The sequence below is a fragment of the Sphaerodactylus townsendi genome, linkage group LG06 (assembly GCF_021028975.2).
Source record: "Sphaerodactylus townsendi isolate TG3544 linkage group LG06, MPM_Stown_v2.3, whole genome shotgun sequence".
Taxonomy (NCBI): domain Eukaryota; kingdom Metazoa; phylum Chordata; class Lepidosauria; order Squamata; family Sphaerodactylidae; genus Sphaerodactylus; species Sphaerodactylus townsendi.
Window position 1 is genome coordinate 58,065,352 of NC_059430.1, and position 13,263 is coordinate 58,078,614.

At 40.2% G+C, this 13,263-nt stretch overlaps 1 protein-coding gene across 1 annotated transcript in view; it reads right to left on the bottom strand.

Moving 5' to 3' along the window:
- The window catches only part of TRHDE (thyrotropin releasing hormone degrading enzyme), a 329,142-nt gene that overhangs the window by 308,842 nt on the left and 7,037 nt on the right, over positions 1-13,263 (bottom strand). Inside the window, exon 2 of the mRNA XM_048502230.1 lies at positions 12,678-12,951. Coding sequence (XP_048358187.1) covers positions 12,678-12,951 — 274 coding nt within the window. The remainder of the gene's footprint in view (positions 1-12,677; positions 12,952-13,263) is intronic.

Consider the following 13,263-nt stretch of genomic DNA (forward strand, 5'->3'; position numbering starts at 1 on the left):
TTTACTATTCAACTAACCCCTGATGCTGTCGAAGAGGTATGGAAAATACACTATGTAGACCCCTCTTCAACACCCCTGGAATAATCTTTACAATTTTTTTCTTGGATGTACTGGTCAGTACATTGTTCAAGCCATCAGATTCCACGATTATTGTCCTGCCCAGACACTGAAATAGTTATTGCATGCCTCCTTCATGTCACCCTGTGAGTGAAATGAGAAAGGGTTCCTTTGCTGTCCCCCCAGATATCTGGAATTCCCTTTTGCTGGAAGTCTGCATGTCCCCTCCCTTCCTTCCTTCCTTCCTTCCTTCCTTCCTTCCTTCCTTCCTTCCTTCCTTCCTTCCTTCCTTCCTTCCTTCCTTCCTTCCTTCCTTCCTTCCTTCCTTCCTTCCTTCCTTCCTTCCTTCCTTCCTTCCTTCCTTCCTTCCTTTCAGCAAAGACATACAGACATAACTACTTGGTTAAGTATTCTGATTTTCTTTAGATTGTACTATAAGAGCTTTTATGCTGATTATTGTAGTTTTTATTAATGGTGTTGTATTATGTCATGGTGTTTTGTTTCACTTTATTGCAGGTTGCCACATTGTGGTGCCACAGGATTAAAAAAAATTAACTACAGTCAATATTCTTAAAACTTAGCTACTTGAAACAGAATACAAATAACTCTGCTCTAGACAGACATGTTAACCTAGATCACAAACTTAACTTAAAAGCAATGGTTAAGCTGAAAGCTGGCCAGAAATTGATTTGATTCCAAGTTCATCTGTATCTGCTGAACAAACTGTCCCTCCATAGCCTACATTTATTTTAAACATTTTATAGTGCACCTGACCAGCTAACAAAGCAACACTCTGAAAACCCTCATCTCTCCTCCAGTTATTACTGGATCCGCTTCCTCCCAAGGTGAAACTGCATTCACTCACAACCCGCAATTATTTCCTTTCTTGCTACTAACATATCCACTGAAGGTTTCTGAAATAACAAACATCAAAATAACAACTTACGCAAACTAAATGATAGTGCCTCAATGACGACCATCTACACCTACAGGGTAGAACTAAGACAGAAAGCTCAGTGCCCCAGGCCTTACAGAGGACATTTTTTACATATGAAGCTTCATTGTGTGGGATCAGATAACTGGCCCATCAAGCCAACTGTTATTTATCTGAACTGGCAGTAAGCTGTAGGTTCTTACCCACATACCTCTTCCATCCCTGCTGTTTGGGATTCCTGTTAACTGGAGATGCCAGTAACTCAACAGTAGGACCACATGCATACAATACAAGCATGAGCCGCGGCACTGAGCTCAGAATCTTCCACACTATTCCTTGAAACAGTCAATAGATCAAGGCACATAAGAAAAAAATCTTTATCAGGATGTTTATATTTAATAATGCTTGTTAATGGGCTATATATTGCAACATATTATTGAAAAACAAGCAGTTTCAACCCTTTACGAGTGACTTTCTGGATCTTTATTATTTTGGGGGGGTGGGGGGATAACACTTACCAAATCAGTGACATGAAAGCCCAGGGCAAATGGGAAAATTTAGAAACAAACATTCCTCTCCCACCCCCCAACACTTTTCTTCCATTTTTTCCAGTGAAATATTGGGAAATGCAGGAGAGCACAGAAGAAGAAAAAATGTATGAAACAGTTTCTAGAACATATGACATTTTTTAAATACATGGTTTAACTCACTTAAAACAGGTAGCATGGACATGGCAATCTACAATTTCAGGCAATGATAATTCCTGCGTATAGTGCAAACATTAATTTAGAATAGAATAGAATAGAATAGAATCTTTATTGGCCAAGTGTGATTGGACACACAAGGAATTTGTCTCCGGTGCATATGCTCTCAGTGTACATAAAAGAAAAATACATTTGTCAAGAATCATAAGGTACAGCACTTAATGATTGTCATATAGGTCTAGTAAGCAATCAGTAGTAATGAAAACATAAAATGTAAAATCATAAAATAAAATAAAATAAAATAAAATGTAAAATAAAATGTCAGCACAGGCTATAGTCATACAGTCATAAGTCATTTATTTTCAAAGATATGAATACTGTTTAAATATAAACGAATATTTTATACATATATATATATATATTACCCAAATTTATTTTCCTTCCCCTATCCCCTCTGCAAAAAAACCCCAGAAAAATGTTTTTCCTTTGAGCTTCAAGATTGCTGGAAATATTATGTTTCTAATCCAGATGGTAAAATAAAGCAGAATATATATTCTGCTAAAAAGGATTTGGTACCAGCAGAATGTTAGCCTATCCAGTCATAAGGGGAAGGATAGTCAGGCTGACAGCCATGTTTTATGTGTGGAGAAAAGGGTTCTGCAGTACTGGAGCTTACCAAACAAAGAGAGAGGAGGGAGGTCAGGAAACAGCAAGAAAGGAACTGATGGTAATTGGTATGCCCTTGCTGATGCATGTATAGTTTGTTTTAAGGGCTGCATGAGAATAGTCATAGTTCAATTGATACAACAGAGAGTAGTTAGTTTCCAAGTTACTGTAATTTTTTAAAAGTCATGTAAGAAAAGCACCTAAAAATACACACACCTACAGCTGTAAATCACTCAGTATATTTACCCTGCAAACTTCACTGAACCTGACTGTTATGCTTATACAAATTCACTGAACAGATTACATTTTATGCCTTCAAAATCTATTTACAAAAGAATATTTGTGAAGTCAATTGAGCAGAATCTGAAATACAACTTGTACACAAAACATATCACAATCAGCTTCACAAAGCTTCAACATGGCCCCAACATATCACAAGTCATCACACAAGTCTATGAGAAATCTCCCTGAGTAAGATTAATATAATAAATTAACAAGTTGAGATTCAGGTCATGTGGGTGTTTGCAGGATGAAACAATATTATTAAAAACTGATGTACTTCTATTATCTTTGTTTTTTGTTTTTTATGGTACACTGCTCATCCATAAACTCTATTTCAGCATTATTTATTTACTAGCGTACCCGGCCACACGTTGCTGTGGCTTAGATTAGAGTGGGGGCCACAGGGCAGCTTCCTCCCTCTGGGACTGTGCTGGATCTGGCTCCCCGGGGTGTTGCAGGGGAGGTTGCACCATCCCTCCTTCCTGTCAGGACCTGTAAGGTTTGCCCCCCACCCCGCTGGAGTGAGTTCTGGGCCTGGATTGCGGCAAACCAGCTGGGCCTGCAAGTTTTGCGATGGCAGCTGGCTCGCCTCCTCCCAGTGGCCCCGCACTGGAATTGGGGTGGTGGGGGTTGGGGGCAGCGCGGAAGGAAGGAAAGGGGGAGGGGTGGGGGATTTTTCCTGGCCAGACGTGAGTAAAAGCGGTTAGGGCGGTGCACTGCGGAAACACCCCCCCCCCGACCCCTGGTACCTTTGCCACTAGGTGCAGGAGAAGGTGATGTGGAGGCTGGCTGATGGGGCAGCGAAGCTGGGGGTGGGGCCTGTGGGCAGTGGCATGGTCGGCAGCCAGAAGAGCAGGAGGCGGTGAACAGAGAGGAAGGCCGTTCCTGGCGTGGTGGTCATTGAAGGCTGGGAAGGTGAGTTGCTGGAAGCCAGCAGTACAGAGTGCGTGTTTGGGGAAGCGAAGGTGTGTGTTGGCGGTGCACATGCTGGGCAACAGTGGGCATGCGCATTTGGAGGTGGTGGCGGTCTGTGGGCTAGTTAGGCTGGCAGTTGAAGGAGGCGTTCTAAGCTGTGTTGTGGGCATGCGCCATGGGTTTTTGGTGGAAATTTGGGTTTTGCGTGGCACAGGAGTGGTCCCACAGTGGGGGAAGGAGCTAGGAACATGGAAGGAGGCATGTTGGATGGCATATGAAAATTTCACGCTGTTTGGTCCAGCCATTTGGGAGTCTATAGGTAACCTACAAACTCACGCTTAGATTTTTATATATATAGATTATCATTACTGAAGTAATTATGACCAATAGAAAGGTATTATTAGGCTTCTAATAGACCAACAGTTAGCCATAAAATCTATGGCAAAGCTTCAGGCCCTTTGCTCGAGAAATCAATAACAAAATTTACATACTGAAAATGAATAGCAAAACGACACATTCCGAAGGATACTGAACTGTGTCTGTAGCAGTCATTTCCTAGCAGCTATTGACTGATACTATAGTCCAGTGATAGCGAACCTATGACGCACATGTCAAAGGTGACAAGCCATGATGCTTTGGGTGACACATCAGTATTCACCAACGCCTGACAATTATTCTCCGTTTTTGCATTTATTTGACTTTCTTTATATAATACATACCACCACACATTTAAAAAGAAATAGGTAAATAATTGTTTCTCTTTTGTTCGAGGGGGACGGTGACCCACCAACAAAGTCAAGTTTTCTGAATTTTTGACACATTGAGCCAAAAAGGTTCTCCATCACTGGTATGATCAGTACAAAGTTAGAGTTGCAACTGAATAGTTCATTGTGTTTGCATTATTTGTCATTTATTAGAGATCTCCTGCCATCATGATTTGCATCAAAGAAGGGACAGGGACAGGAGCGATGAGAGTTTTTATCTATTCCTTTTCTTCTACATCCCTCATCCTCAGGCTGATTGTATTTTATTTATTTACACTTTAAGATTTATACTTGCTAAAAAAAAGATGTGTAACTTAACAAGATGTGGGGGGGCAAGTTTGGGAGGGCTAGAAGGGGAAGAGGAAAGGCCATAGGGATCATATGTTCACTCTTAGAATATTGATATTCTCTCAGAATACTTACGGTTTCTCTCAGAATAGTGGAAATCTCAGACTGGCCGTTAAATTAAACATTACATAGGGTAACGAATAACAGTGGTCCAGCACACATTATTGGGAACATCACAGTATCTCACATGTCTTTTCCTACCTCAGTCAGCCCCAATGCACTTGTTAATTTCTAAACTTAAAAACCAAGCCTTTAAAGCAATTACAAGGGTTTTTTAATTCAAATGAACCTGTGCCAATGGGTATACTAAATGGCTGGAAGACTTTTATGGAATGGGGAGGGTAGCCATGATCCTGCACCTCAATTTTACTCTCCAAACTCTGGACATGAAGTTATTTGACTTCCCTTTTCCTAACAATTTACTCTACAGTTCTTACCAAACACTTTTCTTAAAAAATCTTTCTCTTATGAATAAATGTCTCAGAGATTCTAAAGAATATAATATGGATGAAATACTATCCAAATTCTCTAGATTTAGCTTTTTATTGACAATACAGTCTGAAAACTACTTGAAGCAATAGTCAGAAAAGTGAGCACTAAAAAGTAACTGAAATGAAAATTTGAGGACTTCGTAATATACTTATCTCATCTTTCTGGGGGGTTTACAATTTAGTCATGTAAAATGTTTTAAAGAAAAAACTCTTGACAGAGTGATGAATGTTTTCTGGAAGATACTACAGTTAATCCCCCAACAGAGTTAACATTTACACTACTACCTAACATTTACAAATTAGCTACCCTGGAGAGCTTTCTTCTTTTGGATTACTTGTTTTCTCCTGCGTATTATATATTATTAAAATGCCACCAACCTTTTTTTCATGCATGTGATAACACTTCACTTCAAAATTACAGAAGAATAAAGTATCTCATTTACAGGTTAGCTGATTAATTTAATTTAATTTTTATTTAAATAAAAAAATTACAATGTTGAACTCTTTGTTATTTTAAAGGAAGGAGGCATGGAACTTTCACACTTTATCTATGTACAAATTAAACCATATTGCAATACTTTGAAAACTTTAATAATAGGACAAGTCAGAAAGGAATCAAGTACAGCAATGGTCCCCAACCTTTTTTTTTCACTTGCATACCACTTGACAACTCATTTTCCTAAAATCGTGCCCCCATATTAGCAAACCTATTAAGTAATAACCCCCAAATGCTCTGGAGTGCACCTCTGGAGGCATGCATAACACAGGCTGGGAACCACTGAAGTACAACACACACCTTTGTATATGCAATGGCCATATTCAGACTTGCCCACATATGCAAAGTATGAGATTTCAGGAGCATTAAAATATAGCAAATCTACACAGGAATGAATTGCATATGGTCAGCTCAGCAAATCACACAAGCTCCAAACTGTCCATAATTTTTTAAAAAAGGCAAAAAGAGCAGGCAAAACTACAGGGCTTATATGCCATTAAAGGTTAAAATGAAATGAAATGAAACTACAGGGCCCAGAATCCCCCCCAAAAAACAATTTCTAATTAATCAATTCATATTTTTCTATTTAATAATGGTAAAAATGAATGATTCTAAACCCTGCAAAGATATTTAGTTAATAGTTATTTTCAGTATACCATTTTTTTCACCATCAAATCACATCTGACTTATTCTGACCAGTGTTAAGGTTTTCAAGTCAAGAGATGTTCAGAGGTAATTTGTTATTGTCTGCTTCCACATCATGTTCCTAATATTCCTTGGAGGTCTACCAATACTTGCCATAATCTATCCTGCTTAGTTTCTGAGATTAGGCTAACCTGGGCTATCCAGGTTAGAGTAGAGTACCACTGAGTGTTGGTATTTTCAAGAAAAATTGATAAATCAGACACTGCAGATTTATAGCCCTCAAGTTCCTCATCAATTCAGGTAACTTTTGCCAATTTTGCATTAAATATTTCACAGAAATCATTGGGAAAATCTCTTTTATTATTTATTTATTCCATTTATACCTCTCCCTATACCAAAGTCCCTGGGCGGCTTACATAATGAGGTTAAAAAGCCCCGTTAAAACATTAAAAACCACCATAACAACATCCTTTAAAATAGTCAATAAAAACACCCATTAAAAATCCCCACCCCTCTCTCACACACACCCCTTCAGCTAGTATTGATACGGGAGATCCTGGGAGTCACAACCTGAAGGCCTGAGTAAAGAAATATTAGGAACATGATGTGGAAGCCTGAGTAAAGAGAAAGGTTTTAACCAGGCACCAAAATCCATAAAGTGTCGGCACCTGGCAAATTTCTGCAAGGAGGCTAAGAAAGATTAAACAATAACAATATAGCCCCACTAAATCTGCCAAGCCCATAAGTCACATGCCCATAAATCCCACTAAATCCACATGCCCAACTTGCATGAGAAGGGGCCTGTCCCCAAACAATCCCCCAACGGACCTACATTTGGCAGCACCCTTATGCCGCCACCCTTCAACCAATGCCTGAGGCCACTGCTTGGGCTCCTGTTAAAGTAGCTGCCAGGCCCCACCCCCCAGGAGGTGTTCCTAATAGGGTGGGGTTCAGGAGCAGCAGACCACAGCTCACCCGGTCAGGCTTGCAGTTCTTCCAATGGTCAATGCAGGCTTCTCTGGCTGGCAGGCAGTACTGCAGGCAGGGCTGGCAGGCTGGCTGCCTTGGGCTGCTGCTGTTAAAGAAGCTGCCAGGCCCCATCCCAACAGTGTGGGGTTCGGAAGCTGCAGGTCACAGCTCACCTGGTCAGACCTGCAGTTCTTCCAATGCAAGCTTCTCTGGCTGGCAGGCAGTATTACAGGCAGGGCTGACAGTCTTTTGAGACATGGAGAAGAAACACATCTGGCAGACCTGAGAAGTGATTGATTGTTTCACTAAATGCTTTAGGAGCAGGTGTTAATGAAGGTTGTTTTATAATGGCAAAAAGCCTAAGATTCCCCAGTGTCCAAATGCATATCTAGTGATCTAACTGTTCCAGGCCCCAAGAAATCTGCAATGAGGTACAAGAGCAAAAAGGAAAAGAAGGATCCTGTGTTAAGACCTCACATTTGAGGGGTTCCGAGCATGCATTGAATGCTGATGGTCTGGCTGCTGGGAATTGGTCACTGGCTGGCCAGATTCTGCTAGCTTTCGGGAAAAAAGCAAGTGATGAATTTTGCAGTCCAACATTCTTGTTACAATTTTACACTGACTTTGTGGAAGATCTTTCTCTGAGGCACTGCATGACTGAATGCTGTTGAGTTCTAATAAAGTGGATTTGTTTAAAGCAAAAATGTTGTATTCATTTACTCAGCAATTTCTTCTAATCCACTGTTTTAATCCTTGGGGAGTTGTAAGTGATCTAGAACTTAGACAGAAACTGCTCTACAGCAAAACCTAAATCAGTAAGAAGGGTTATTAAAAAGCTGGCTTTGCCTCAAAGTGCATCAGCAAGTTTGTGTTTTTATAATTGCTTCATTGCTGACAGAAGAACCAGAAGAGCAGCAACCTGTGTCTAGAATTCTTTACACTTCTACAATGGAATGCAGTATGCCACCTGTATTGAAATATCCCAAAACACAAAATGCCCACTTATCTGCCCTGACATGTAGACTAGCTATGGTTGTATGAGTAGTCATTTGCATTTCATATTAATTTCGTTTGTCAATTCCAGTCATGAATGTAACTTATTGGAACACTTAGTATTGCACAACACAGCACCCAAATGTAGAATATCTGCAATCAGCCCCAAAATCCAGAATTGTTGAGTAAATCCCAATAACAAATTAACAGGGTGGGGAGAGAATATGCACTTCTTGCATACATTCCAGGAATGGAAAAGAGTTAGTTAAATTAGCAGATGTGCCAATCATTCCCTTAGAATTCAAGGATCCAAAAAACAAGAACTGAAAAGCCAATGAAGAATATGCCATTTTGAGACAAGTGTAATATTTCAGTTGTTTAAATAATCTTACCACATTGCATCACAGTTTGCAAACTTAAGCACTGTAGTGTAACCCGTCCTAAGAAGATGTTTCATTTAACACTTTGTACTGCACGTAATGCTTTTTATACAATGACTAGCGGACCCAGCCACGCGTTGCTGTGGCAATTGTCCTTATCATCACAGTCCGCAACCCACATAGATATCCATGCAGGTCGAATGATCCCCAGCATAGCCTTTTGGGGTGGTCAAATGGAATCCCTCTTTCCCTTTTCAATGCACATTGTTATATGGTGCTGTCTTGTTTTTTCAGTATAAGGTAACCATTCCCATTCCACAACGGAACTGTCCAGAGTGTGAATCCCGCTGTCCATGAGGCTGGTTGACACGCACAGTCCTGGCTTGGGTAAAGCAGAACTGGGGCAAGCAGGCTATCCCAGACAGGCAGCAGAGGCAGGGTGGTGAGGCGCTGGTAGGGGCTGATGGGAATTGTAGTTCCTGAACATCTGGAGAGCCGCAGGTTCCCTACCCCTGGACTAGATGGACTTTGGACTTTGGTCTGATCCAGCTGGCTTGTTCTTATGTTCTTATGTTCTAATACCAGCATGCATTTACATTATACATTAATGTATATAAAGGGTATGAGCAGCAGGGGAGAGATTTAAAGGGATTTTTGTTAGGCAGCTCTTCCCCTTTTCCTTGGAAAAGATATGTTTTCGCCACTACTACTTTATGGGACCCTGACCTGGATTGACCAGACTAGCCTAATCTCATCAGATCTTGAAAGCAAAACAGAGTTGGACCTGGTCAGTATTTGCTACACAGAGGCAGGCAATGACAAATCACCTATAAATGTATCTTGCCTTGAAACCCATGGGGTTACTATAAATCAGCTGCAACTTGACAGCACTTTCCACCACTACTATGGGGCTCATTTGGATATTTCTGAGCCTAAACTATTCCTAAAAGTGACTCAGGAGATAACTGAAATGACCCAAAACATTCCTCAACTTTTAGGAGGAAGGAAAATTCAGAAACAGTAGAGCTGTGGTCCAGCTGGGACACAGTCTCTCTCCCTTAATACTCCTGCTGCCTCGAAAGGGGAGGGGGGTAGAAAATTGTGTTTTGATCCCTTTTTTTAAAGGACGTAAGTTTTGTGTGCCCATCTTCCAAATCTGGAAAATGTCCCCGATATGGATTTCTAGAACAGTATCAGCCTTGTTAATTCCTGTGCGCACTTCACTGAGTAGATGGAGCATAATAAAAGGTCAGCCACTGAGACCCTGGCCCATTATGCATGCAATCCTTACCTCGACACTGTCTGTTGCGCAGGGGGTCTCCCTGCATTTTTTGTTTACATGTGAGGAGACTCCACTGATTGCTCCAGTCCTAGCTGTCATTTTGCCTTCCGCTGCATCCAGCATCCTTGGATCACTTTGGATCCTCGCAAAAAAAGCAACCCATTCTTCCCTTCCCTTTTCATTTGCCAGGACTCATTCATCTTTATTTGCAGCTGAATTCATAAACTAGCAAATCCATAAACTAGAATGACACCTCTTCTATATACCCCCCCCCCCCCCCGCATTTTAAACATATTGCTGGAGAAAAGGGTTCCTTGATTCCTTTCTCCCCACCACAATGCTACTAATTACAAGTTGTAGGGAGCAACCCTTAAGCAGAAGTAAGTTCCATTTTATACATTAGGACGTACTTCCAGGAAAGTGTGTGTGGGGGGTTTTTTTTAAAAGGATTGCAGGGCTGATTTACCAGGACAGACACAGATCCCATAGGCTGATCAGAAATCTAGTTCAACTTAGCTTAGAAACTGTAAATCACAATTCAGGGGGTTGGAGGCCACTAACATCTTCAGGGCTCATTTCCAAAGTTGGGTCTGCCAGACTATATGCCTGCTCAGGAATGGGAGGCATTGTCCTGTGTGGGCAGGGGAAGGTGAAAAGGAACAGAAAACCCATCGCAGCAGAAACAGACACTGGATTAATTCCCAAATTCCCTGCTCTTGGAAATCACCAGAATAGTCAGAACTGTGGCGCCATGAATGTGGGGGAGAGAGGAAAGCATTCGATAAAAAAACCTCTGCCCCAAAAGGAATGTATACTCAGCAAGAGGTAGCCCATGAGTGCATAACAGGCCCCTGCCTACTTGCTTTCATGTAGCATCACTATAGGCACATGGCAGAAGAAGAGAATGCTACAAGAACTATTTTTAAGGTGAGTATGACAGGAAGAGAGACTTTTCAGGCCCTGGCTTGCAGTTTGCTATTTTATTTCTAACAAAAATCTATTTTTCTTATTTTGGATTAAACATGGTGTGAAGAAATACAGTTCCCCCCCCCTGAGCATTCAACAGAAATATAAGTTGGCAGGAAAGGCTTTTTTAAATAATCTACTTAGCTGGCACAATTTCTGGTGCATATTCTGGCCTGTTACACAGTTCTGCACTTGATATTCATAAACAAAACCAAGTTGACATACCTAAAAGACTTTTTAAAAAGCAACATACAAAAACTTCTGGCTCTTGTCAATAAGCATAAACCACAGTTTAGGGAAATTGACTAGTTTCTTCAATGTGAAGGCTGTGGGTAGCAAAATCCCACCATAAGACTACCTTACATAGGGAATGCTATCCTACAGCCTTGTGCAGGTAGGTAGCTTATCATCATGAAGTTGCTCACCAGTGAAGCAAGGGCAAAGCTGAAATGATCCTCAGAAATACTGGATTCCATCTGAACATTACCATAACAGATATAACAACAGAACAGAATTGGAAAAAGAATATATGGCAAAACTGCATTCAAAACCCAGTTCAATAACTGAAAACTATTCTGTGTTACGAATAGCTATATTTAAGCTATTTGTTTAGCAAAAAAAATGTGGCCAATGGAATTCTAGCAGCTATTTTGCCACTCTATGTATTGCTGACACCCTCACATACATGATACTGAAATGCAGTTCCCTTTTGCAATAACCATGCCTATGCCTCAATATATTTTATCTTCTAGAAAATGTGATTACACAGATAATAGAATGGCTTGATAAGAAGACCAAAGAATATCTAGTAATCAAAACTGCTTCATATGACATCAACATACCAGAAATGCTTGAAAATCTAATGTGCACACACAATGTACACTGAAATAAACACTTAATTCACACAATAGCTTAAAAACATGCATACACACCACTGGTTCTGGATTGGATTCCCACATCACACATATACATTATACACAGATAATAAAAAGGAGCTGAAGCACTCTTTGAAGTGACTAGTCATACCACAGCTATTCTATCCAACACTTTCATGTCATGTGAACCAGTCTTAGATATACAGTTAAACTGTAGTCTAGAATCATTGTTTATATAAAATTTATTCATGTCACCACCTGGATTAATTATATCAGCATAGTGACTTCTCCTGTGGGTTGGTATGTTTACCACAAGCCAAATTTCCAGTTCACCTGCAATTTCTCCTGCCCCATGCTAAAGCCAGTGGTGTCAGAAATCATCTTGAATTTTGCACGTTTTTTAAAACATATCTAAATAATATGTTTAACCTCCATGGAGAGACAGAGGAAGGAAGGCATTTTATCAGTAGAAAGTGGTTTTGTCACCTCCCAAAAAGTCCCCCCTCCCAAAAAAAATGCTCTTGGAGCATGGGGGAATCCACCCAGGAATAATGTAGTGGTTTAGAAGTCTGTTCGGGGAGGGGGGGGGAGCACAAATCTCCTCCTTTTATCTGAGGAAATTTTAGGATGGATCCAAGCATTTGTTGATATGTAAAAGCACTAATGGTAACTTAAGGCAGTGCAAATATATGCTCTCTTCCTTCACCATATTTACTGACACAGATTATGAGACTGGGTTATAAGAGTAAAGCAGTTTCCCAAGCTCAATGGCTTAAAACGCCACAAAATATTTCAAGAGAAAATAATGAGAACTGAATATGAAAGTATTTTAGCTTGAGCATGGGTGTTCTCTTCCAAAAATAAAGGATTTACAATGCAATATATGATACCAAAGGTTTTTAATACTTACTAGAACACCATTTTTAGTGGTAGTCTCACGGTATGTAAAGTTGCAAACTGCCCAAGCTAGGTAATATGTAGACATGAGAGGAGTCTGTGAAAAGTGATCTGTAACCCATCCATCTTCTTCAAAAACAGAAGTTTCCACAGGCATATTGGACAAAGATAAATAGGTTGCTTGATGTTTGATGCTGATTTTGAATGTAGCCTTGTAGATAGGCTCATCAAAGCAAGGAAAAGCTTTTCTGGCATGGGTAGGAGAAAACTGTGTAACTGCAAGAAATCTGGAGACAAAAAAAGAAATAATTTATTTTATTCATAGCTTGCAGCATATATGTAAGAAGGCTATTTTTAAACTACGGAAACCAACAAAAACCAACAGAAGACAGAAAAAACACAAAATAAAACTATAATTAAGCATCATAGATGCTTTTCCTTTAAATCACTGTTCCATTCAAACATTAAATCATGTGTGTTGGTAATACACAAATGTACTTACATCACGCAATCTACCAAAGGCTGATAAAAATAACATTTGAGTCAACACTGGCCAATTATGCACAAGGTGTCTGTAGCGTGGTGGGGACAAATATTCG